A 25,092-nucleotide genomic window follows, 5' to 3' on the forward strand; every position below is an offset into this window, starting at 1 on the left:
ATTTCAATACATAAAGCCAACTCCCAGCTGCCCATGCATATTAGCAGTGCACAGCGTGGGGTTGGTCACTTTACCTGGCCTACAATCCCCCACCCTTAAACCCCAGATTGGGCACGGCCCTTCGTCATGTGCAGTGTGGGCTTTCAGCCAGGCCTGCACCTAACTCTCCACAGGCAGCCACCTGGATGCCACCTGGATGCCACCAACACAACATCGTGCACTGCCTTTGGTCGTGTGTGGCATTGGGTAAGCCTCAGGGCCTGTTTTGCAGTCAGGCCCTGTTTCCAACAACCTGCAGGCAGCCTAACCTAAGCTGCACACATCCTTTGGCCATGCACAGCAACATGTCACCAGACCCTGTGGCCAAACCCTTAGCGGTCTCCTAACCCCACACCACACAATGCAGAGTCTTTGGCATAAGCAGCGCAGCATTGGCCTTCAGGCCACCTCCCTGAGCCTCATTAGGCCCTCGGCCCCATCCCCGGGGACATAACAATAAATAAAGGGGAGCCATGTGCCCCACTACTTTAGCCTCATTTGGTCCTGGGGATCCCATCGCCCAGGGCCTATTGTATTTTAAAGGGGAGGTGGCCACCCCGTCTCCCAGAGTCTCATTAGGTCTTGGGGACCTCATCCACAAGGATCCTACGTATTTTAAAGGGGAGGGGACCATGTTGTCCCCTCCCCAAGCCTCATAAGGCACTAGGGAACCCATCCCCAAGGACCACATTTTTTTTAAGGGGGGGATGTGTTGGACTCTATGCCCCAGGACTACATTTGTTTTAAAGGCGAGGGGGAGCGGGCCCCCCATCCCCGAGCATCTTTAGGCCCTGGGAGACCCATTCCTAATAGCCTTAGGTATTTTAAAGGGGAGAGGGCCATATTGCCCCGTTCCCAAATACATTAGGCACTGGGTACTCCATCACCCAGGACCTTAACTATTTTAAAGGGGAGAGGGGCCACGTGGCCCCTCCTTCCCCAAGCCTCATTAGGCCCTGGAGGCCCTGGGGACCCTGTCCCCAAGGACCCCTTTTTTTGCTTCTTTATTTCTTTAAAGGGGAAAGGAGGTAATGTGACCCCTGTGCCTTGAAAAGGCCCTGGGGATCCCATCCCCTAAGGGCATGTATTTTCTAAAGGGGAGGAAGGCCACCAGCCTCCCCCTTCACAAGCCTTTTTGGCCCCATCCCATGGGGCATGCCATTAATTTGGGTGGGAACCATCGTGCCCACCCAGGGCACCCACCATACACTTGTTTGTGCTGGGGGAAGCCCTGGGTAGCCCGAAGGCTTCCATGACCTAAAGCGGCATTGCTCCTTCTGGCAGGGAGCAGCTATTTATGCTGCTTTCTCAGGGCAGGAGCAATCTGTCAATCTGTTTCCCTGCCCGCATCAGAGCCACACCTCCCTTTCTCCCCTACTCTTCAAATGTGCCTCCTAATGCACCACTGGTTGGGGGGAAGGAGTCCACTTTACTCCTGAGGGACCTTGGGGGCCAAGAAGCCCTCCTGGTACCTCCTGTAAGTCCTACGCAGTGGAATTCCTTTGGAGGGCCAGCCCCACTCTGTTAATGCGGCTGCTTGTGAAAAAAACTTAGAAAGTCACTGAAAAAACAGATTACAGGGACATTATAGTAAGAAATCAGCATTTTAAAAGACTTTAGGACTTCAATGAAAAAACACAGATTTCAGGGACGTTATAGTTAGAAATTAGCATTTTAAAAAAACCTTAGCAATTATAGTTAGGCTGACATTCCACCCGTACCAGAGAAATTCTGCCAATATAGTTGGCTGAGCTTACTATAACTCGCGCCCCCGCAGTGCACTGCTTATGACCTCACATATTACATCACTCATGACATGATCAGTGACATAACTTATGACAACACTGATAACATCTCAAATGACATCACTGATGACAACAGTGATGACCTCATCCAAAGCATCTCTGACGCACCCACTTATACCCCTATAGAATCTTTTATACATCCAGCACCACACAACCATTCACAAACCCATTCACCGAGTCATACCAGTACTTACACACCCACTCATTGAATAATTGATCTACACACACATCCACTCGCTCACTCATACTGCCACGCATTGACCCACTTACTCACTAATACTGCCATTAACATATCCACTCATACACCATACAGGTGCGCATACACTAAGTGAGTCCCCCATAAATCTACTCGCACACCTAGACACTCATCCATACAGTCAATCATACAGCCACTTTCTCACCCAAACACTTACACATCCACAAACTTACTTACAAATAGTAACACATACACACTCAGCTATGCAATCACTGACAGATGCATGCACTCATCCATGTAGCCACTCACATTCACTCATGCATACAGTCACTCATATACCGTGTCACACACATATACTGCCTTGCACATACTCAGTTACTCATTGATACTGACACATGCACTCAATCATCTACACAGTCATAGACAATCACTCACCCATACATCTTCTCAAACACGCAACAGTACCCCATGCAGCCACTGACTCACCCACTCACTGATCCATACAGGCAGTCACACACCTCTTCACACACAAACACACACACCCAGACAAACATAGACGTAGACAGACAACCAATCAATCACCCATATAGCCATTCACATACCCACTAACACACTCATACACCCACTTAGACATCAACTGATATTCTCACAGTTACACAACCAGTCACTCACCAATACATTCACTGAGACCACTTATTTACTCACTTCTCCAGTCAGTCACAAACCCACTGATTCATCCATACAGTCACTCATACTTCCACTGATTCAGCAGTACACCTTGGTATATATACTTAACGCTCATAACCTTTTTTAAAACATTCAGTCACAGGGTGATGTCATCAGTGATGTGATCACTGATGTCATTTGAAATGTCATCAGTGATGTTATTAGTGATGTCACTGACCATGTCATGAGTGATGTAATATGTGAGGTCATAAGCAGTGCATTGTGGGAGCGTCAGTTATAGTTGGCTCAGCTAATTAGAACAGCTGAATTTCTCTGGTTTTGTATGAGTGAAATGTCAGCCTAACTATAATATCCCGGTAACCTTTGGTTTTTTCCATGAGTATATATATACACGCACACAAACCGAGATGGGAAGGATTAACAATGAAGTAGAGCTGGGTAAGAATGATGAAGGACAAACATACATTAATTTCTTTTAACACCATATTCAAAGACAGATATATGAAATATATAGCTGCAAACTTGAAGCACATGATCTTTCTTTCCTTTCTTATCCTCCTTTAGTTTGCTTAATCTGCTGATCTATACACATTTTCTGACTCAATTAAGTATGTATTTACTTTATTAATAATTCAGGTCAATTAAACTGTAAATGTATAGAATGTTTCTTCATTTGTGATGCATCAATTTGCCCTCTCCTTTGAATAATTAAATATAATGATTTGATGGCAAGAGTTAGAATGTATGTATGGACTTGCAATGGAATGCATATACCTCCTTAAGTCTTCAGGCGTTTTTCAGATCTCTGCTTTTGCTAATATTAGACTACTTTTTGTTGAATTTCTAGAATGTGTGAGATTGCTGCTGACTGCAGGAGCACAAGTAAACATTGCTGACAAAAATGGCTTTACGGCTTTGTGCTCAGCCGCTGCTCAGGGACATTTCAGGTAATTAATTTGCTGAAATCAAGTTTGTCTTTGTTGGATTATCAACAAAAATAATTGTACAGGCATATCTAATTTTCAGTATTCCTTTGCAATGCTTCATTTAAATATTTTAAATCAAATGCTGTCTGAACTTGTTCATGTTGCCTTAAATTCCCAGCATGGCTTAGCATATCTTGCTAAAACATGGAGATAGTCAAAAGATTACCAGTAGACATTACAAAAAAATCTATATGCATTCCTCCATGACTTGCTTTATGGTGTCTGAGCTCTCATCTTCTGGTTCTCCCCTCTGGACTGTTTCCTGGTTAGCTGGTCTAGCAATTATACTTAAACTATGGTTGCTTGAACCAACCTCATAGTTACAAGGTTCCAAGTCTGGCAGTTAAGGACATGCAATGTTAATCTTATCAATAATTCTGTGGCCTTTAATGCTTCAGTCTGTACGTTTCGGACACCATGGATGCTTCAGCTTGCTGGAAAAATTAAGGGTGGGTATAATTCGCTTAATTCATTGTAGCAGAATTTCTAAGAATTCTACACGAATACGCATTATTATGTGAGAAGAATAATTCAGCATTTAGCACTATTTCTTAGTGCAAAGATGTCCCTTGCATCCGAAAAATGTGCCAGAATGCAATTTACGCTTACACGAATAGTGAGCATGAGCAGCCACTGGTACTAGATAAATGTGTTCTTGGGGTAGGATTTCCCCCCAACTTACACCTGGCATTTAGCGATATTTTCTTAGCATAAAATTCACCTTCCCAGCTAAAATGGATGTGAGGATGCATTTAGCGCTAATAAATAGAGCTACATGCAGCAGAACACAAGTAGCTAGCATGAGCAGCCATTTGCACCAGATAAATATGCTCTTGTGGGATTTCTTCCCCCCCCCCCCCCAAATTACTCTTAATTATACAAGCAGGAGTAATCACATTATCATCAGTATTTTGGCATTGAAGAGCAACATGGAATTACCAAATTTACCCCGATAACTCTGCCATAATTGAAATTTTGCCTGGTCCCAGAAAGAATCGGTTTCAGGTGTTCTATGATTTTATGGGAAGAAGCATCAGTAAATTGCCTCAAGCAGGCCTGTCCTTGAGACCAACTATGCCTCTCAGTAGTTGCAGAAGATAGAATCACCATCAAGTATTTGCTGGCTTTATGCTTTTTCCTAGCCTCTATCGTGGTGAGCGTGACATAGCAAACTTGTTCAGCGAAATCCCTATCCATTATGTCCTAGAAGATGGTAATAAAGAATAATTGAGAGCAGAAGGAAAGGGAATAGCAAATCAAAAAACACACTCGCCACCTCTTTTTCTCTGTCTCCCTGCCTCGCTCTGTCACCCATGACATACCGTTTCCAGAACATGGTGGCTGTGAAATAACTGATGAGTAAATACTATCCACACTTTTATTGAAAAACAGCTGTAATATCAGTAAAAGTAATCGAAATATACCTTCGGAATAACACAGGAACCTAAATAAGCAATTAGAAAGCTGTTCTGAGATAATGTTTGCACCGTGATATGTATGGTATTAGGATGCTCTAAAAATGTAGATAGATATTAAAATTAGGACATAATGAATAGGTACTCACAATATTTATATAACTTCAATATTGTCCTATGACTGTGAAGCCTTTTCATGGGAACCCGAAACAGTCTATGTTACTGGACAGAGTCATGTCTTTTGTTTACCACATTGTTGGGACTAGAATTGTGGTGTAGAATATTGGGAGCCTGGGATGTTACTGTAGGAACGATTGGGCAGTGGCTGTTTCTTCCTGGGTGGTCAGTTGCATACTTTCAGCGTAGATTTGTTCTGCTTTTCAATAAAATTAGGAAAACCTACCAGTCTTCAGTGGTCTTCTTTTCATTGGCGACGAGTGGTAGAGAAGCCCTTGCAACCGACCAAAGAAGTTCTCCACTCAATTTAAAAATGCATCCATCGGTAACACTAGCAACAGTACTAACCATAACAAAAACATTACCATCCTGGTCTTCAACTCCCTGCACCTTATCCAAGGGCAAACAGGACTAACAGTCAGCAAAGATGTTCCTAGCCCCAGGAATGTACTCCAATTGGTACTGAAACTCCATATGCCTGAACGGCCACATAGCAATTCGTGGAGTACATAATAATATTAATAATAATAATAATAATAATAATAATAATAATAATAATAGTTCATTTGTAGAGCGCCTGGCTACCCAAGAGGTGTGTCCCCACGCTAGAAGCATATCTGCAAGAAGCAAGACTACTGGGCTAGTGTTTGTAAAGCCAAGTTTTTAGTCCTCTGCGGAAGGAAGGTTCAGATTTCTCTGCGCGTAGCCTTAGAGGTAATGTATTCCAATTCTTGGCCGCTAGGTAGCCAAAAGATTGGGCGCCCATCCTAGCTTTCCTTATCCTGGGGACCTTGAGCAGGCATGCTCCTGACGATCTTAGCTGGCGGCTAGGATTGTATGGAGTGAGAAAGTCACGTAGGTAGCTGGGGGCCTTTCCCTTGTCGGCTCCTGTGACAGAAAAACATGGCTTTAAAGATAACTATTCTCAATAGGCAGCCAGTGTAGGGAGTCTAGAGCTTTTGTCATGGAAGAACGGCTAGGAAGATTAAGGACAAGGCATGCCACTGCTTTTTGAATATGTTGGAGGAGCATCATACAGTCTTTTGGCGCCCCTAGATAAAGGACATTCCCGTAATCGAGTTGTGAGGTCACCAGAGTGTGAACTAAGGTTTTTCTAGCTGATACAAGAAGGGCATCGAGGTTTTTTTTCAGCATCTTCAAGGTGCTGTAGCATCTCCCTGCCACTTTCCTGGTTTGGGACTCAAAGGAAAGTTTGGAGTCGAGCCATACTCCTAGGTTTTTAACCTCAGTTTTGGGCTCCGGGATAGACCCCAGTGTTTGAGGCCACCAGGTTGTATCCCAGATGGAAGGTGATTTCCCAACGATCATGACCTCCATCTTACTACCATTCAGTTTAAGGCCAGTTGCTGGACATCCAGGTGGCCAGATCATTGAGACATGGGGAGAAATGTAGCGCAGGTTCGCCAGAATCTTGTGCCAGGGTCACCACAAGCTGAGCGTTGTCAGCATACGACACCATGGATATCTTGTAGTTGTCCATGATCTTGGCCAGCGGTCCAATGTATAGATTAAAGAGGGTGGGACTCAGAATAGATCCCTGTGGGACCTCTTGGCAGAGTGGAAGGGGTTTGGAGCGATGGGGATTTTGTCCAATTTGGAAACTGCGATCTTCCAGGTAGGACCACATCCACTGTAGCGCTGCCTCATTAAGACCACACACCTTTAAGCGTTGGATGAGGAGCTTGTGGGATATCGTGTCGACGGTGGCACTTTGGTCCAGCAGGACCAAGGCCGCCGTCTGACCAGCATCCACTTGCCTCCGTAGGGTCTCTGTTGCAAAAAGAAGAACGGATTCAGTAGAGAAAGATGCTCTAAAGCCAGACTGCGTCGGATGAAGAAGGTTGTGTGTATTGATATGCTCCACCAATTGCTTGTTCACAACCTTTTCAGTGAGTTTATATATGTATGGGAGCAAGGAGATGGGACGTAGGTTCTCCAATAGCTCAGGGTTGGCTGAGGACTTTTTCTTTAGATGTATAACAATCACCTATTGGGGACGTAGGTTCTCCAATAGCTTAGGGTTGGCCGAGGACTTTTTCTTTAGATGTATAACAATCACTTATTTCTATGCCATCGGAACCTCTCCACAATTGAAGGATGTATTTATTAGTTCATGTATTTTGGGTATTATAAGTTCAATGCCCTCCTTTAATCTGTTCGGTGCTGCTGGGCCGTCTGGGGAGCCCGATTTGATTTGAAGAGCCATTTCCTTGAGCACCAGTGCGGGCGGGGTGAAACTCGCACAAGGGTGTCAAGCAGATCTTATTGAGTTCCTCATTAGGACCATTGAGGCAGTTGTGGGTTTCCACAGGGAAGGAGTCATATATATATATAGTGGACACTTTTTGGAGAAAGTAGTCTGCAACTACGTCACAGTGCTCTTCAGAGCTGCTAGGTGTCGTGAGTGTTCTCTCCAGGGACCAAAGATATTTCAGAGTTGCGTACCTTTCCTTAGAGGTGTTCTCAGCCATGTTGATTCTTTCTTTATAATACATGGACCGCCTTTTTTTGAGGAGGGAGTGATATTTATTCTCTGGTGCTTAGTAAGCTTCTTTCGAGTCTTTTGAGAAAGCTATCCTCCATTTTCGTTCTAGGCGCTTACATCCCTGTCTGGCTATTCTAAGCTCAAAGTTGTACCAGGGTGCCGATTTAGACCCACGTTTTAGGGGCTTTGTGGTCTAGGGGGGGGCCTTGCAATTCAATAGTTCTTCCATTAGTGATAGTTTGAGCTATTGGTGTTGCAAATATTTTTTTTATATAAGGGCTGCAGGAAACTGGCGATACTTGTAAATGGCCAACACCATCAAATACCATCTGCTGAGGAAAATGCACTCACATCCTGATAATGTGAACCAGGACCTGCCCTTTGTTCTGCACTTTTTGTGCATCTAAACGCAAACTACATGAGCAAAAAGTGTGGTGAATTCCTATTTGAATGTGTGCTACGTTTGTTGCTCATGTTCTACATTTTATACAGTATCCCAAATTGCTGTATGACAAAAAAGAAATACATTTGATGTAAATGGACTGCAATTAAAGGAAAACAAAATGTGTTAATTTGCAATCTGCTCTGTCAAAGTCGTGAATGTTAATTCCCAAGTATGTGTTTTGAATGTAAACTTAAGAGCTACTCGAGGATTGTAATGAAACAAATAAATGACTAATAATTGTTGTTAATTTATCCAGTATGGCTACTTCAGGTGAACTTGACAGCTAAATATGTATTGTTCTTCAGCACCACTCGCTTGTGCATAACAGGGTTGAGCAGACAACTTACATGAGTTAAAAAAAAATCTCCATCCCTTCCAGAAAGCACCATTCACAGCGTTAAGTTTGCCTCTGCCAACATTACAACACAACACACAGGAAGGGAGTGGAAAAGATTGGGAAATGTCCGTCAGGAGCCGAGCTAGCTCACGGTCGCACTCCAATGCCCTTCAATTGTTGCTTGCCAGAAACGTTATTTTATTTTTATTTTGAAAGTTTTATATAGCGCGGACCAGATCTTTACAGATATCAGAGCGCTTTACATAGAAGGGGTACATGAGGAAGCATAGTTAAAACAGGTGAGTCAATAAGGCTAACAGTACACACAGGTGGAGGCAAAGCCAATCATGTAAATCAATAAGACAAGCAATACAAATAAGCAACACGTAGTACAGATCGGTGCAACGTCTTTAAAGAGTTCGAGATAATAGTTCAAGTGTATTTGGCCATGAGGATAGCATTTACTTCTTTCTTAAAGAGTGAAGAGGAAGATAAGAGCCTGGTTTCGGGACGTAGTGAGTTCCAGATCCTGGGTGCCATTCCTGAGAAGCAACGCTTATATGTTTTTTCCTTCCGGAATCTTCGAGGTTTCAGCAGAAGATTGTGTGTGCCTCTAGTGTTTCTAGCGCCGCCAGAGATTGTCAGCTTCTGAGCGATGTAGCCGGGTGAGTTCAGGTGTACCGCCTTGTGTGTCATGCAGGCGATTTTCGGATGAATTCTGGCTTCAAACGGCAGCCAGTTCAGGGATTTCAAGTCAGGGGAAATATGTGAGTGCTTTTTTGACCCAGTGATGAGTCTCGCTGCAGCGTTTAGAGAAGCTCTTAGGGGCGCGGTAGTAGTTAAGGGGAGTCCGCAGAGGGCGATGCTGCCATATTCTATTCGAGGGGTGACTAGCGCTTGTACTGCGTTTTGGAAGTCTTTGGCTGGGAGGAAGGGTTTAAGTTTCCTCAGAGTATTGATTTGGAAGTTCGCTCCCTTGGTTGCCTTGCTGATATGTTGCTGCATGTTGAGATTGGTGTTGAGTGTTATGCCTAAAGATTTTGCTGAGTCCACGATGGTGGGTTGGACATTGAGTGCGGTTAGGTCTTTAAGCCAAATTTGAGTAGTGGAGATCTTCGCTGGAGGTGAGATCAGAAGGAACTCTGTTTTCAGAGCATTGAGTTTGAGATGATTGTCGGCAAGCCAGGATTGGGTGCTTTTCATCGTTGAATTCAGGAGCGCAATGTCTTTGGGGGATTGTATTTTGAGATAGAGTTGGATGTCATCGGCGTACATATGAAAGTGTACATTGGATGTTTGTAGCAGGGTGGTGAGAGGTTCCATAACTAGGTTGAACAGAGTCGGGGATCGAGAGGATCCTTGGGGGACGCCTAGCGTGACAGGTATTGGCGAGGACAACACATTGTTGCTCTTGAATTTATGCGACCTGTTGTGTAGAAAGGAAGTGAACCACTTGAGAACGGTTCCAGATAAACCCATTCTTGTGTTTAGTAATTCGAGTAAATTCTCATGTTTAACGGTATCGAATGCTGAAGAGAGATCAAGGAGGATGAGGAGGCAGGTGTCGTTTTGGTCTAGCATTTGAAGTGCATCGTCAATTATGTGAGTCATAGCAGTTTCTGTACTGTGTCCTGCTCGGAAGCCTGATTGATGAGGGTTGAGGAGGTCAAATTGTTCAATGTGTTTAGTCAATTGTAGTTGTGCGCATTTTTCCAGCAGTTTGGCGAGAGTGGGAATATTGGTAATGGGACGGTAATTATTCAGGTCAGAGGGGTCGGCTGTAGGTTTCTTTAGTAGAGGTGTGACTTGTCCAACTTTGAGGGAGTCAGGTATGATTCCTTGTTGAAGTGAGCTGTTGATAATTTTAGTCCAGAGTGGGAGAAGCCAAGGGGTAAAGTCTTTTACAGCGTTAGCAGGAAGGGGGTCCGTGAGGTGATTGGATGGTTTCAATGTACTGAGCAGTTTGCCAATTTCTTCTTCCGAGTAGGTGCCGAAGGTTGACCATGAAGCATTGTTTTTTGGTTCAATGGGTGCTATGCAGTGGTGTTTGGAGTAGAGGCTTGCGTCAATGAGGAGATCGCTCTTTATGTTGTCAGTTTTTTGGATAAAGAAAGCGGAGAAGTCTTCACAGGATGGTGCTTCGCGCACAGTGCTGAGAGGTTGGGGTTGTTCCTTGGATTGTGATCTGATTAGCTCAAACAACTTTCTTGGACGGTTTTTTGCTTGGTCGAGCTGGAGGCTGAAGAAATCTGATTTTGAGCGTTTTATTTTCCTGAAATAGGCGTTTCTCTTTTTCTTCAGAGTTTTTAGGTGCAGTGCAGAGGGAGGTGAACAAACTCGGGGCATATCTAAAAGTTACAGCGTAACACCCATAAAGTGGCACGGCACTGAATTAGAAAAGCAATACAGAAGGGAGCGGAGTTAAAGTTTGCAACACCCGAGCAGCCTAAAGATAAGTAGACAAATAATAAAAAGCACCTTGTATCTGCAGTAAGCGAAACTAAATAAAGAAAATGATGCTTACAGACTTAAGACATACCGTGTAACAACCTAAGTAAAAGGGCCAGTCACCATGGGAGTAAAATGAAGACAAGGCGGTACTAAGGAGGGACTAACAAGCCTATTTACCAATTAGAATCCAGCATTTATGAAGGACAATGACACAAGCCAATGACAAATATGGGCGGAGAGTGGGTGGGGCTTGTATTCCATAATCCAATACAACAAGTCTCGCAGAGTAGCACATGTGCGCTGACTTTGGGCTCGACCTAAAAAGGAAAACAAAAATGAAAAGTTGCATGGTGCAAGGCTGCCCGGCAAGATAAAAGGCAGCAGCTCTCCCTAGCTCATTGAGAGAGATGCACATCAAATATTAACAACACTCCATGAGGGTGTGCCCCCACAATGTCCTGGGAGGCTAATATGCACGCCCTTCTCTCCACTTGTGGTGCACTTAGGATGCCTGGGGCACCCCCAACATTAAACCAGCATTAGTAAATGCATTAGATTTCGCCTATGTGATTAATAATAAGCTGCTTTTCGTGTAAGTTGTAGCTTGCTGAGTAGTTATACAATATAAGTTACAGAAAGTCTGCTAAAGTAATATGACTTGTCTATGTACAAAAAGGCAATAGATTGTGATTTTACTAGTGATATAGTGCGAATAAGCAAAAGAAACATTTTTAACATGAACTGAAAGATGGAAATTATAGAATTGATCGATGAAATAGCAATATTATGTTTTTAGAGGAGCTCTGACAACTTTTGGGACTTTTACCACTGCACCTGCTGCACCATTGGAATCATGCCCCTAGTGCCTGCAAGATAACTGCATTTGTGACTGACTGTTTAGTAGTAATATACAGTTTGGGGCCTGGTGGATGGTAGGCGAGGGGTTCCCTTAAAGGTGGCATTGTAGTTGATTCGTATTTTGAAGTGGAGGTGTTCCATGAGGATGGTGTTTGAGTTTATGGAGATAATGCCGTCAATCGTGTTTTTGTAGATGATCACAAGTAGTCTGCCTGGTTTGTGAGTTCGGTCCTGGTGTATGATTTTGTAGGTGGGAGAGATGACTTGGGCGATGTCTGGGTTGGAGGCCAAGTTGAGCCATGTTTCGGTGAGGAAGAGAAGGTCAGTTGTGTTGCTGAGGAGGTCCCAGATTTTGGTGGAGTGTTTCCCGAGAGATTGGACATTGAGGAGCATGTTGGACAGTTGGTACAGGGTTGTGGTGATGATGGCGTGCATTGGTTGTTTGGAGGTGGTGGTGTGAGTGATTTAGGTGTTGCATGTGAAAATGCAATGGTTCAGGATAAAGGTCCTACAGTGGTACTGAGATATGCGCAGCAGCACCGTGTTTGCGGATGTGTGTTGTTCAGGTTGCAGACGATGACAGAGGAGTAGCGGCAACGCTTGTTGGCTCCAGTGATGTCTGTGGTTGTGATGTTGCTTTGGATGGTCATGGGGCCAGTGTTTCTGGGACTGGGCACGGTCCGGGCACGGATGTGCGCAGACGGGACTTTGATGCACCAGTGGAGTGCGTGTTCTGCGGTCTGCATTAAGTAGATCCTGGGGTGGGTGGGGCTTCTGTTGGTGGGAAGAACGGTGAGCGGGAAAACTTCGGCAGGAAACCCAGGAAGTGGCAGAGTCACTTGATCAAAAGGTGGAAACTGGATCAGGCTGGAACAAGCAGGAACTGGAGGCCACTGTCAAATGGCAAGCTAGGTGCTCAGGTGCCTGCAGGTGGTTTACTGATCAAAGTAAATACGCGTTATTAACATTAATAAGTGCATTTTTATGTGATTATTTTTAATGATGGCATTTACATACAGAATGATGGTGTTTTTAACATGTGGTTTGTTAAACTTGAATCTTTGACCAAGCCAATAGACTTACTTGATATGTTTGTATGACTCTTTATGGGGTCAAATGTGCCAGTCATCTATGGTATTTTCCATCTGCCTAATGAATATATTTGTAAAGTAATGTATAGTATTTTTTAGTGTGTGTGTGTAATAAACTTACTTTTCCTTTTCTAACGAAATAGCGCTGACTGGACATTAAGTTATTGAGTGTTATTATCGCTTGCCAGCGAATTATGATTATTGTTCCACACCACCTCCCCTGAATAGGCCTTGGAATACTCTACTTCACTACCTTGACAGAGTTAAGCGCTACAATGGGGTGCTTGATTCCCAGTAAGGGGGAATTGTGGACCTATTACTTATGATGGCCACACAACTAACAACCCAATTTCCTACCCACCCGGAGGAAAAAGCAAAACTTAAAATTTGGAATTTCATTGGCTTATGTACTGACCCACTTTCTATGTATATTTAAGTATTTAATTATTTTCTTCCTTTATTTCACTAGTTAATGGACTATGGTATGGCAATTTGTGTGTGTATGTTCTATTCAGGAGTGCTTAGGACGAAAGAGTTGCAAAAATATGTTTATACTAGTAGTGTTTTGGACATTACATATTATAGACAGCAGGTCTGAAGACCACTCTTGGTTTGGAAGAAATGGCAGCGTGAATCCCCCTCCAGGAAAATTAATCATGAGCTTGTCTGTGGAAGCAGATGCTGCCTTAACACAATGAATATATATGGAGAACAACGTGTCTGGAGATCTGTCAAAACAGCATTATGTCAGCCTTGAACACTTAACTGGCACTGACAAGATAGATGTGATCTGTGATGTGTGCAGTGGCACATCTATTAAAATACCAGAAAGGAGAAGCAGAAGGTCAGGCCCTGGGGTGCTATTGAACAGAATTGATTTCGCCCACAGGATTTCACAGTGAGGAGGCATTATCGTGCGCTCTTCCAGCCGGGCCAGGGCTGTTCCTTTTTTTACAGTATTTAATTATCAAAACATTTTACCTAAAGAAATTGTTCTTCACACGTATACATGTCATGTGTCATGGAAATGTTCATATGTCTTGCAATTCTCAGTAAGGGGTAGGTGCTCATGTGTGTCCGTATGGAAAACAAGCATTTGCAAGGCAAAAGGTCTCGCATTTGTAAGAGTTTGAGCTATTGGCATTGTAAATAACAATTTATTTTTACCATGAAAATGTTTTGAGTGGAGTGGATAGGGGGTATAATTGTGTGGCGTGTACCATACTTGCATGTCCAAGTGCTCACCAGGAATTGTGTTGCATGGGAGAGCTCCTAGGGACACCATGTAAATATCCTTAATTTGCCTCCCACAAGGGACTGATTATAACCACAATCAGGGGAGATGCAAATTGACCAGTGTGAGTGCCGCAAAAAAATGGAGGACCATGAACCTGGAAATACACATGGTGATAAAGTGATGGTTAAAGACCAGCAACTTTGTAGCAAATTTCTTATGCCGTACAAGCAAGGTCTTTAAATACTCACTGATAAAAATGGCCTCAATTGAAAAGAGGGAATAATCTGTCACTATAAATGTATCCGTATTCATGAAAATCCTCTCAGATAGGCATCTTGTCAGCAGGAAAGGAAAGGACACTCACTATACAGGTGGACAGTGAAGAATCCATAAATACGGAAGAGTTGGAAGCTGTCTCAGATGGAGTGACCGCACCACAGAGGTTCCCCAGTAGCATATTCTACAATATAATCTGCGCCCTATAGCCTGAGAACAAAGTTCCTGTATCGCCACGTGTACCGGCGATTACACTGGCTCGGGAAAATCTTTATTTCGTGCATGAGTCTAAATATCAGGGCAACTTATAATTGAGCCCCCTAAAAAAAAAGATCAAAATCGTGAAGCAAAATATCCCAACTACAAAAATGACAGTACATGATATATAAATCGATGTCAGCTTTACCGGGGAAATCATTTCATCTCAAGGTCCTATAACATACTGGTGTCCAACTAACACGGAATTACTGGAGTGAAGACGGCGTCTGAAATAGAACTAATCTGTTATAAAATGGAGAACAGACTACCTGGATGATAACGAGCTGGTAAGCTCCAATAGGTAGCATTAACCATTCAAGTGTAAAAATTAAAACATTGCACATAATATTCATTTATACGAGAATGAACTAAAAATAAAAGAATTACCAAAGTTGTTCAATGTGAAAAGCCATGCATGCGCAGCCTTTCACACTAACTCCGATAATCCAGAAAATAAATAGCTCATGCTTGCACAACAGTTTTCTCACCAAATTGTAGGTTCTTGTTATATTAAGGATGGAACCTTATCACCCTTTTACTACAAGTATATAGGGAAGATGGCATGCTAGACCATTTCTCCCTTATTTATGATCTTTTCCATAAATCATAATACATCTAAAATAGAGAGCAAAGCAGAAAACGTAATGTTAACAGGCTGAGAGGCCATTTCCATTGTGAACAAGTTGAATATGGCAAGTTGTGCAGAACAAAAGAAAGGCATTTGGCCGCAAGTGAAAGTGCGCATGACGTGCTGCAAATAAAAATAACAAGCATTTGTAGTGCTATAGGTCTCGGATTTGCGAGAGTTTATACTATTGGCGTTGTAAATGCCAATAGTTTTTATTTATCTGTTTTAATAGTCAACGCATAAAAAAAAGGCTTAGTAATTTGTCAATAACTCAAACTCTTGTAAATACGAGACCTATTGCATTTCAAAGAAGCGGCCACTATTGTCCCAGACTGCTTGGAAAGTGAAAGTGCACATGACATGCTGAATGTTGCAGGAATCATGTTCTGCCTATATTAGGAGAAACTCATTAAAGAAAATAGTGCTTACAGACTAAGTAAGACGTACCATGTAACAACTGAACTAAAAGGGCCAATCCTCATGGGAGGTTACAAATGAAGACAAGTTAGTTATAAGGAGGGACTAACAAGGATATTCAAGAATCGGAAGCCTGACTTTACGAAGGATATTGACACAAACCAATGATAAATATGAGTGTGGGCGGGGCTTGAAGTCCATATTCAAATACAGCATGCCTCGCAGAGCAGCGCATGCGCTGCCCATTGCTAAAGCGTGGTGTCCCGTGAGTGCAGTGTGGGGCTGGATATAAAATAAGTGACCACCATTGCTGAAACACAGGGTGCTGCGCTGCTTAAAAAAACATGATCATTAAAAATCCATGCTGGAGGGGGCAAACGCCACCGGCATTTCACGCTGTTTACTCTATTGCTAAAGCACTGCTTTAAAGACGCAGTTCTGTGTGGGGCTGGATATGAAAGAAGCAGCCACCATTGCTATGCGCTCGGACAGTATATTGTGCCTGCTTCAGCAAAACATTAATTAAGTAATAGTGTTCCCTAACTGCTAGAGATTAAGGACACATGTAAGAGGGACTGTCCTCGTGGGAGGTGACAACAGATGAGAGGGAGGTACTAAGGAGGGACTACTATGTATATTCATGAATCAAAAGCCGTCATTTACAAAGGACAGGAAGAGGATCCATTTGTAAAGATTGGTGGAAAATAGGTGGAGCTTAAAGTCCATTTCTGAATACAGCATGTCTCAAAGAGTGCAACCGCTGCCTAGGCAAGGTCTAAAAAGAAATAGAAGGAGAGCATTTAAAAGGGTGCTGCTCTCCCTTTGGCTCTTAGAATTCTTGCTACTTTTAATTTCAGTACCGTTTTTTCAATTTTTAATTCCCCGGGTTCTGCTAAACTTTAGAAACCCAAGACCATTCTAAATCTTTCAAACCCCAATCTCCCAGCTGTTGAGGAAATATTATATCCTTTTTGTTAATTCAGTTCTTTCATATGGGAAGATGGGTACTTTGAGGTAACTAGTGCCCACCCACATATATCTAAAAACTGCATTCTGTTAATTGTATAAACTCCTCCCCAATCTTCACTTTTATGCCACGGTTGTTTTCCATAGCTATGGTATTAAAAGATAAGTAATACTGCTGTCAACCTATTCAAAGTTTCCACTTTCTACAATGCTGCCAATCAAAGGCAGAACAGCACTTCTAGGGTTTCTTGATGTATAGCACATTCTATACTGTGGAGATATTCAGAGCTAGTTACATTCTCTCTAGGTTGCACTATACAAGTGGCACTAAATGCATATTTGTTCTTCTTTGGGTGTTGCGAATCTCCCCTACTGTCTTCCTTTGCAGGTTATTATACTGCTTATGTTTGTTTTTAGGAGCAATGGAAATAATTCTGTACCTTTTAAGGAATATTGGAGGGTGAACCTGAATCCATTCAACTTCATTCACATTGAGACCTCATTAGCCTTTCAAAGCTCCTGCACTATACATTTATGTTTTGCATAACCTTGACATGTTGGGAGTACTGACACATTCTACTCACTAACATGACCGTCAATTCTCCAGAAGGTTAAATGCAGCTGACGTCACACAGTGCGTGCACTTGTTAACTGCCAATGAGATCACACTGTTAATTAACTGTGTCCCAAACTGAGGTCCTATAACACCTCCTATTTCCTGCTGATGGACTAGAGTAATGGAAAGAATTATAAGCGGTACCAGGGGTAGTAAAGGACAATGCATGTGTAGGAGATACTATCCCGTGCTACCCATAGGCCGCATCCTTGTTCCCTAAACTGCAGAATGGAATCTGAGCTATGGAAACTTTCCCACCATCCAAAAGACACGTTTTGTGTACAGTAGTAGCTGTGGTTCTCACACATTATGATTTTTAATGACAGTATATCTTGACACAAACTGAAACCCCATCTTTTTATGTTGTTGTTGTTGTTGTTGTATAGCTTTATTTCGAAATATTTCATTTCATAAAAGCGTTACAGTAAAAAACGAATGCAAGAATAAAAACAGTTATACAATTTGGCCAACAACACTGATTGATCTCTAAAAGACAATATAAAATATACAACAATGGTAAATAGCATCCATCTAAAAACATTTATACAAACACGTAATTATCATCCTTGAGGAAGGAAGAGGGACACAACAATAAACAGCGGGGCCAATGGAGTGTGGATTGATACCCTTACTGGAGGATCATTCTCCTCGCGGATCTTATCCTCCAAGCCCACCCCAAGAATTTTGCCAGGCCACAAGCAAGCAGTGGGTGAGGGTCTGATCTTAACAACTGTAAGGCCTCCAAGTGTGACCGGGTGCCCAGCCTCGAACAGAGCGGTTTCAACCATCTGCGGCGAGGAGCAGCATATGCTGGACATTCAAACATTAGATGGGGAATGGATTCATCCCTATTCGCACAAAAAGGGCAAGTTGCTATAGTTTGCCAAGGTGGTTTCCAATTTGCTGTCCTTGTGCCAAGAGGCAGAACCCCAACCCTGAATTTAAAATACAACGCCCTGTCTGTTGGGTTCGAGATCACGTCAAGGTAGGGTTCTCTGGAAGGACGGCATTTAGTAACCAAAAACTCCACAGCAGATCTACACAAATTGGAGTGGTTCGCTCTCTCATTATCCACCCACGACCAAAATATTTTCTTTAACAACTGTTTGGGTGGTGAAGATCTATTGGCCCAAGCGTCATCCAGACCTAGTTCACAAAGAAGGCGCTTTACTTCCAGGAGCCAACCGATCTTACACCAACCCGGGGTTGAGAGAAGATCGCGTAATGCATCCGCGTAACTTGAAAGTTCAGGAACATTCCATATGCGGGCCCACAAAAGAAGGGGACGTAGCTTGGCCTGCTCGGCTATGGATCGTGTACCTGTATCAAGTAAGAGAGGGAGAGTGGGAGAGCTATGAGGGAGCCTCATTAAATCTTTGTGGAACTTGTTCTCAAGGTGGAATAGAGTGTCAATTTCTGGGTACCCCACAACTCAGCCCCATACAATGCCGCACTCACAGCTTTTGCCCTATAGATATCTAATATCACCCCGATAGGTTTAAGGGATGAGGCACGATGTTCTTTTAATAGGGCGCCCGTGACCCTCCTATGAGTCAGGATGATTTTTTGGTGGTGCGCCTTCCAACTCATGGAGTCACAGAGTCGGATTCCTAGATAATCAAATTCCCTAACCCTTTCTAATGGCACTGAGTCCAGGGATGGTGGGTGGACTGTCTTCCTGGGGGGATTCAACACCAGGAACTTGGTTTTACTGATGTTGATAGCCAAGCCCCTGGCGTCACAAAAGCCCTGGAACCTCGTTAGCAGGGTTTGGAGGCCCATCGGGGATTTCGAAATCAACAGGGTATCATCTGCAAACAGGAGTGTTGGTATCTTCCTGCCCGCCAGGGAGGGAGCATCTGCTGGTAGTTGGAGAAGGTGCTCCACCACTCCGTATAGATATAATGAAAACAGAGTGGGGGCTAGCACACACCCCTGGCGGACCCCCCTGTCTACAGGAATGCGAGATGTTTTTTGGCCCTGCGTACCCCATCTAATTTGGCCGAAATTGCTTTCATGGAATTTAATGGTTAATGCCAACAGATACGCGGGCATGCCCATACCCTCAAGTACAGCCCACAATTGGTTGCGTGGGACTAGGTCAAAGGCAGTCCGCAAGTCAATAAAAGCGAGATACAGACTGCCTTTGCCCAGTTTGACCACTTTCCAATAAAGCATTAGGAAACGGAATGTCTGCTCAATCGTGCCAGTTCCTGGTCTGAAACCGGCCTGAAAGTCAGACAAGACCTGCATTTCCTCAGCCCACTGTAGAATCCTCCCTAGAACTACCTTCCCTGCTACCTTCTGGGTGGAATCAAGCAGACTTATAGGTCGGTAGTTAGCAGGATCGTCCCTACACCCTTTTTTAAAAACAGGGACGACTTCCGCACCCCTCCAAGAATCCGGGAAGCCACCGCCCTCCAAGGCCTCGTTCAGGAGTTTGGCAATGAATAAGCTCCACACCTCTATATTACTCCGAAGCAAGTCACCGGGGACTCCATCTGGGCCTGCCGCCTTGTTGGGCACGATACACCTGATTGCTATTTCAACCTCCATAGGTGAAAAAGTGGGGTCTAGGTGTGGGCTATTGTCTGGTGCTATATAACTGGGACCCCTACTTGGACCCAAGGCCCCCAAGGAGTTGGAATAAAGTTTTGAAAAATGGGCCAACCTGGCATCCCCTGTGATGTTACATGTTAGCAGTGAATCGACAGGCCTGTCTCTGCCTCTAAGCAGGGCCCAGAAAGCCCTTGAATCCTTTCTGGAGCCGGCCTCCATTAGTTCGCTCCAGAAATTGGTTTCATGCGTGTCCCTTGCCAAAGCTTGGGTCTTTTTATATTTTTTCCTAGCTAATGAGATCAGAGCCGGGTCTTTCATACTAACCGCCCGGATAAGATCACTTTTAGCCAGGCGGCAGGCGGGGGAGTACCATTGGTCTCTACCCCTAGTCACAGTTCTCCGCTTGGACCTGCCCCTCCCCTGAGGAACTAAGAACAGGTTGCTAAGCGATGCGATGGTCTCCGTAAATGTCATAAGAATGGCAGTATCGGAATCCAGCGCACCCACGAGACACTTAGCTTCCATCATTATGGTCCTTGCTTGGGCCAATCTTGATTCGTCAGAAGCAACCTTAGCCCATTTCAAGCGCCTCCCGCAATTAGATGGAACAACTTCATGGGATGATTTCCAAATGGGCCGGGGTGATACTGAATCCCCTGTCTCCCACGGGAGGGCAAGTGATAGGACCAAGGGATTATGGTCACTATCCGTGGTTTGTTGGACATCCATATCAAGGAGGTATTCCCACAGGTTGTAATTTAGCAATATATAATCAATTCTGGAGGTGTGGCCCACCCTATTAAAGGTGTGCGCACCCCTAGTGTCAGACTTGGAACGGCCATTTGTGGCTCTGATGGCATATTCCAAGCAGAGAGAATTGATATCAATGGCATTCTGTGTCCATTTTTTGATGGGGTCAAGAGCGAGCAAGGGGATGCCTCTCTTAACATCATCCTCCCAGGTGTCCAAAATGTCTTCACTGGCCAATGGTTCGAAGCAACAATTAAAATCCCCAGCCAAGACAATGAGGGAGTCAATGTTGCAGCCACTGAGCTCCTCTTCAACTCCAATTGAGGACAGGGGAGAAGAGTTCCCCACCCTGGCCCCCCTGAGGTACAGGTTGAAAAGTTCTAAAGTCTTGCCCCCCGGACACTGGATAGTGAGTCTCAAAAGATCTGGGGATTGGGTATTTATGTGTTTTACAGTAAACCCCAGAGATATACTGACCCAGATAAGAAGGCCACCAGAAGGGCGGCCTTTACTGCCTTTGGACCTGGAGGCTGGCACAGAGTACGTCGTGAAACCAACCCTGTGCAAAGGCTCCAAGCACCAGGTTTCTTGTAGGAGGCAGATCCCAAAAGGCTCCACGAAGAAATTCCAGTCTGGTTTGTCGAAATTTCGAGCAAGCCCTGCCACGTTCCAGCTTAGGATCTTGAGCTGGGAAGTGCCTGCCGAGATTTCGCCGGACTGGGGGGCAGAAGCTGGGGAAGCAGCGTGAATGCCGCCATGCCGGAAAGACTGGAGAGGAGCTATAGATGGCGACAAATCAAGGGCTATCATGCTTGCGACTGTGGGAATGCTGGTGGTACAGTCAGGTGTGGGAAGGTGCAACAGGCCCTGTAGGGAGGAGACCTGGGTTATAGGCTGGATCGAAGGGGCAGTACTAGTCACGCCCAAAGTAGTCAACAAAGGGGAGATCCCAGCTTCCAGCGGAGAGGTATTGGATTTAATTAGTAATACTGGTGCTGGAGACGTTAGGAGTCAATCAACATCCTCAAGGCTGCCAAACCTATTTGAAGTTGTGATACCGAGCCAACCTCTAGTTGGATTATGCTCCTTTAAAGGGTACCCCCAACTGGGCTGTGGGGGGACCATAGACCAATTACCCCCCTGTGGGCATGCAGCACGAGGTGGATAGAAGAATGACAAAGGCCTCGGGGCAATAGAAGAGCCCCCATCTTGACTCACCCAGGAACAGATATGATTGGCCGTGAAGACATCGTCAAAGGTTACCACTATACAGTCGCCGGGGGTCAGTTTCCTTGTAGTTCCCACCCACGGAACTCTACGTACCATTGTAACTCTGCTCCTCCTACCATTGGGAATAGGTCTGTAGGTATTGAGCCAATGCATGACCTTGTTGTGTAGGGAATGCTGGTGTTCGTAATGGCCATTCTCTATTTCCGGGACACCCGTCAAAACCACCACATAATCATTGGCTTCAGGAGGAAGATCAATATATCCTCCTCGGAAATTACTCCTGGTACGAGGACCCCCAGAAGAACGAGTAGGGAATTTATTCTGAGAGACCTGGGCAGGGCGGAGGCTAGAGCTAATGGGATTCTGTGCTCTCGGGGCAGCCAACTTGGTGCGAATATGTGGTTGGATGGTGGGAGCGCTTGAGGTATTAGCCCTAGGCTGAGGGGCCTGGTTTGCAGTAATAACTCTCTTAGTACGAGGTTTAGGGATGGGCTGGGTAGAACAAGGCACAATAGGGTTAGGCGGCAAGCCAGGCATAACTATAGGAGAGGGGGTAGGAACCTGGGGAGCCATGTTATTGTCTATCAAACCCTGGCGTTCAAGGCCTCTCAGGCCAAGAGTGGCCAGGGCAATAATGCTTTTCTCCATCTCTAGGAGGTTGTTCTCTATTCGAGAGAGCCTTAAATCCAGGGGAGATAGAAGATTTTTTAAAGAGTCCCAAACCACTCCTATGAATTCCCTTTCCCTCCCTTCCTGGTCATTCCAGACCGGGTCTATTCTCTCAGTTGTTAGAGTGCTTCCAGCTGCCACAGGGGCTTTCCCCACATTATAATCGCGGCAAAGAGCCAGTGGGGAAGTATAGGGCATTTCGGGGCTACCATCAGCTGTTATGTTGCCAACAATAGACAAATTACCCCCCTGGGTTGTGATCTTTTTCCGTGAAGAAGTTGTACTGGGGGAACGCTTTCTCTTATTGGGATTTGCCGGAATACTATCTAGCCCGCCGTATGAAGTGGAAGCAAGAGAAATATCAAAGGAATGTGAGGTAGAAATGAGGGGAACGGGAGGGCTACCCACAGTAATGGGCAGGCCCTCAGGCAGAACGAGTGAACACAAAGGTGTGGAGGGGATGAACGAAGCTGGAATATCGTGAACATCAGCCAACGTTAGAACTCCCTCAAGATTGTAAGCACGATTAGGGGTAGTAGCAGAAGCTATATGTCCAAGGGAGGATTTCTTACGGGTAGCAAATTCGAGTGACAGCTTCCTAGCAGCTTCCAAGTCAAGGGACACTCTAGTTTGCAATTTGTTGATTTCTTGATCTATGGCAATGTTCGTCCGTGTGATGAAATCATCCATAGGCCCATTTTGGACCAACCCCCCCTTGGCCGCCCCGTTTGCGAGTTACACGAGTACACATGTGAGCTAACGATAGCTAGCAGCCGGGGCAACAATAATGGGCAGTCACAAATACCAGGTTGCAGGAAGAGGGCGGAAGAGGGGGGGCCCAGACCAGACCGCTCAGACCTCGAACGGCCTCAAACGGCCCAGTCTTTGCCCTGTCTTCGCCCGGGCTGCGTCCCGCGCTGCGGGAGTACAGTGCTATTAAGTAAGGGGCGAAAAGGGCAGGGGGCGGCCCAGCAGGGAGAGCGGACCGGAAGCTCTCCGTCGGTCTCGCAGGGACTTCTGGGAAATGAAGTCCCTGCACGCTCGCAGCCCCGCTGGTTCCTCGCGCCCCTTACCGCCTTGCCGTCTGAGTCCTGGTGTGCTCTTCCACGATGTTACTGCCACCAGTGCCCACCAACGAAGCGGCACCCGCGAAGCGGGTGCGGCAAGGAGTGGGCTGTTGGACTCGTGCGCTGGTGCACTGCAATGCCTCGTCAAAGGAGCCTGAAACTGCCGTTCAATAAGTGAATAAGTAAGTGTCCCACAGGTTGGAGAGGCAGGAACGCTTTTAAAACCCTTGATGGGCGGGGGGCGGGCCAGCAGGGAGAGCGGACCGGAAGCTCTCCGTCGGTCTCGCAGGGACTTCTGGGAAATGAAGTCCCTGCACGCTCGCAGCCCCGCTGGTTCCTCGCGCCCCTTACCGCCTTGCCGTCTGAGTCCTGGTGTGCTCTTCCACGATGTTACTGCCACCAGTGCCCACCAACGAAGCGGCACCCGCGAAGCGGGTGCGGCAAGGAGTGGGCTGTTGGACTCGTGCGCTGCTGTGATAGTGCGCTGGTGCACTGCAATGCCTCGTCAAAGGAGCCTGAAACCGCCGTTCAATAAGTGAATAAGTAAGTGTCCCACAGGTTGGAGAGGCAGGAACGCTTTTAAAACCCTTGATGGGCGGGGGGCGGGCCAGCAGGGAGAGCGGACCGGAAGCTCTCCGTCGGTCTCGCAGGGACTTCTGGGAAATGAAGTCCCTGCACGCTCGCAGCCCCGCTGGTTCCTCGCGCCCCTTACCGCCTTGCCGTCTGAGTCCTGGTGTGCTCTTCCACGATGTTACTGCCACCAGTGCCCACCAACGAAGCGGCACCCGCGAAGCGGGTGCGGCAAGGAGTGGGCTGTTGGACTCGTGCGCTGCTGTGATAGTGCGCTGGTGCACTGCAATGCCTCGTCAAAGGAGCCTGAAACCGCCGTTCAATAAGTGAATAAGTAAGTGTCCATCTTTTTATTTAATTTTGTGATTAGGGTTATCGCTATTGTTTTTAGGTCTCGACTTAAAAGCATTGCTTTCAGCAATGCTTGTTGTCGAGAATTATAGTAGGCAATCCAAGGCCTGAAACCATTGCGGATTTTGAACAGTTCCTCTGAACTAGTGGAGCGAAAAGCACGTTCACATCAAAGCCATCTGTTGCTTCCCCAGCGCGCTCGGCCTCACTTCTCCCCCCCTAATTAACATCCCTGCTGTTTCACACTTCTTCATGGCCGCGAGGCCGTGCTTCAAAGGGTTCCGCTCCCCCGCCCCTAAAAGCTTCTTTCAGCAATGTTCTTGTTCACAACTTGCTTTCTTTCCTTTTTCATCAGACCCTGCGTGCATGGGTGTTTTAAAATTAACTTTGTTTGTCTTTCTATGCTTGCAGCTCCACCTAGTGGCTTTTTTTTAAATATACGCTTTGTGATAATTATTTAAATATACGCTTCGTGATAATTAAAACCCCCGTAAATGAAACACCC

The 25,092-nt window shown here is 45.3% G+C and overlaps 1 protein-coding gene across 4 annotated transcripts in view; it reads left to right on the forward strand.

The window, feature by feature from the left end:
- The window catches only part of CTTNBP2 (cortactin binding protein 2), a 671,065-nt gene that overhangs the window by 378,938 nt on the left and 267,035 nt on the right, over positions 1 to 25,092 (forward strand). For all 4 annotated transcript variants that reach the window (XR_013606931.1, XM_078674334.1, XM_078674335.1 and 1 more), the window contains one exon: positions 3,575 to 3,674. Coding sequence is in view for 3 of the 4 variants with exons in the window: in XM_078674334.1 (XP_078530460.1) it covers positions 3,575 to 3,674 (100 nt within the window). In the remaining variant the exon portion in view is untranslated. The remainder of the gene's footprint in view (positions 1 to 3,574; positions 3,675 to 25,092) is intronic.

The sequence above is a fragment of the Lissotriton helveticus genome, chromosome 1_1 (genome assembly GCF_964261635.1).
Source record: "Lissotriton helveticus chromosome 1_1, aLisHel1.1, whole genome shotgun sequence".
Lineage (NCBI taxonomy): Eukaryota > Metazoa > Chordata > Amphibia > Caudata > Salamandridae > Lissotriton > Lissotriton helveticus.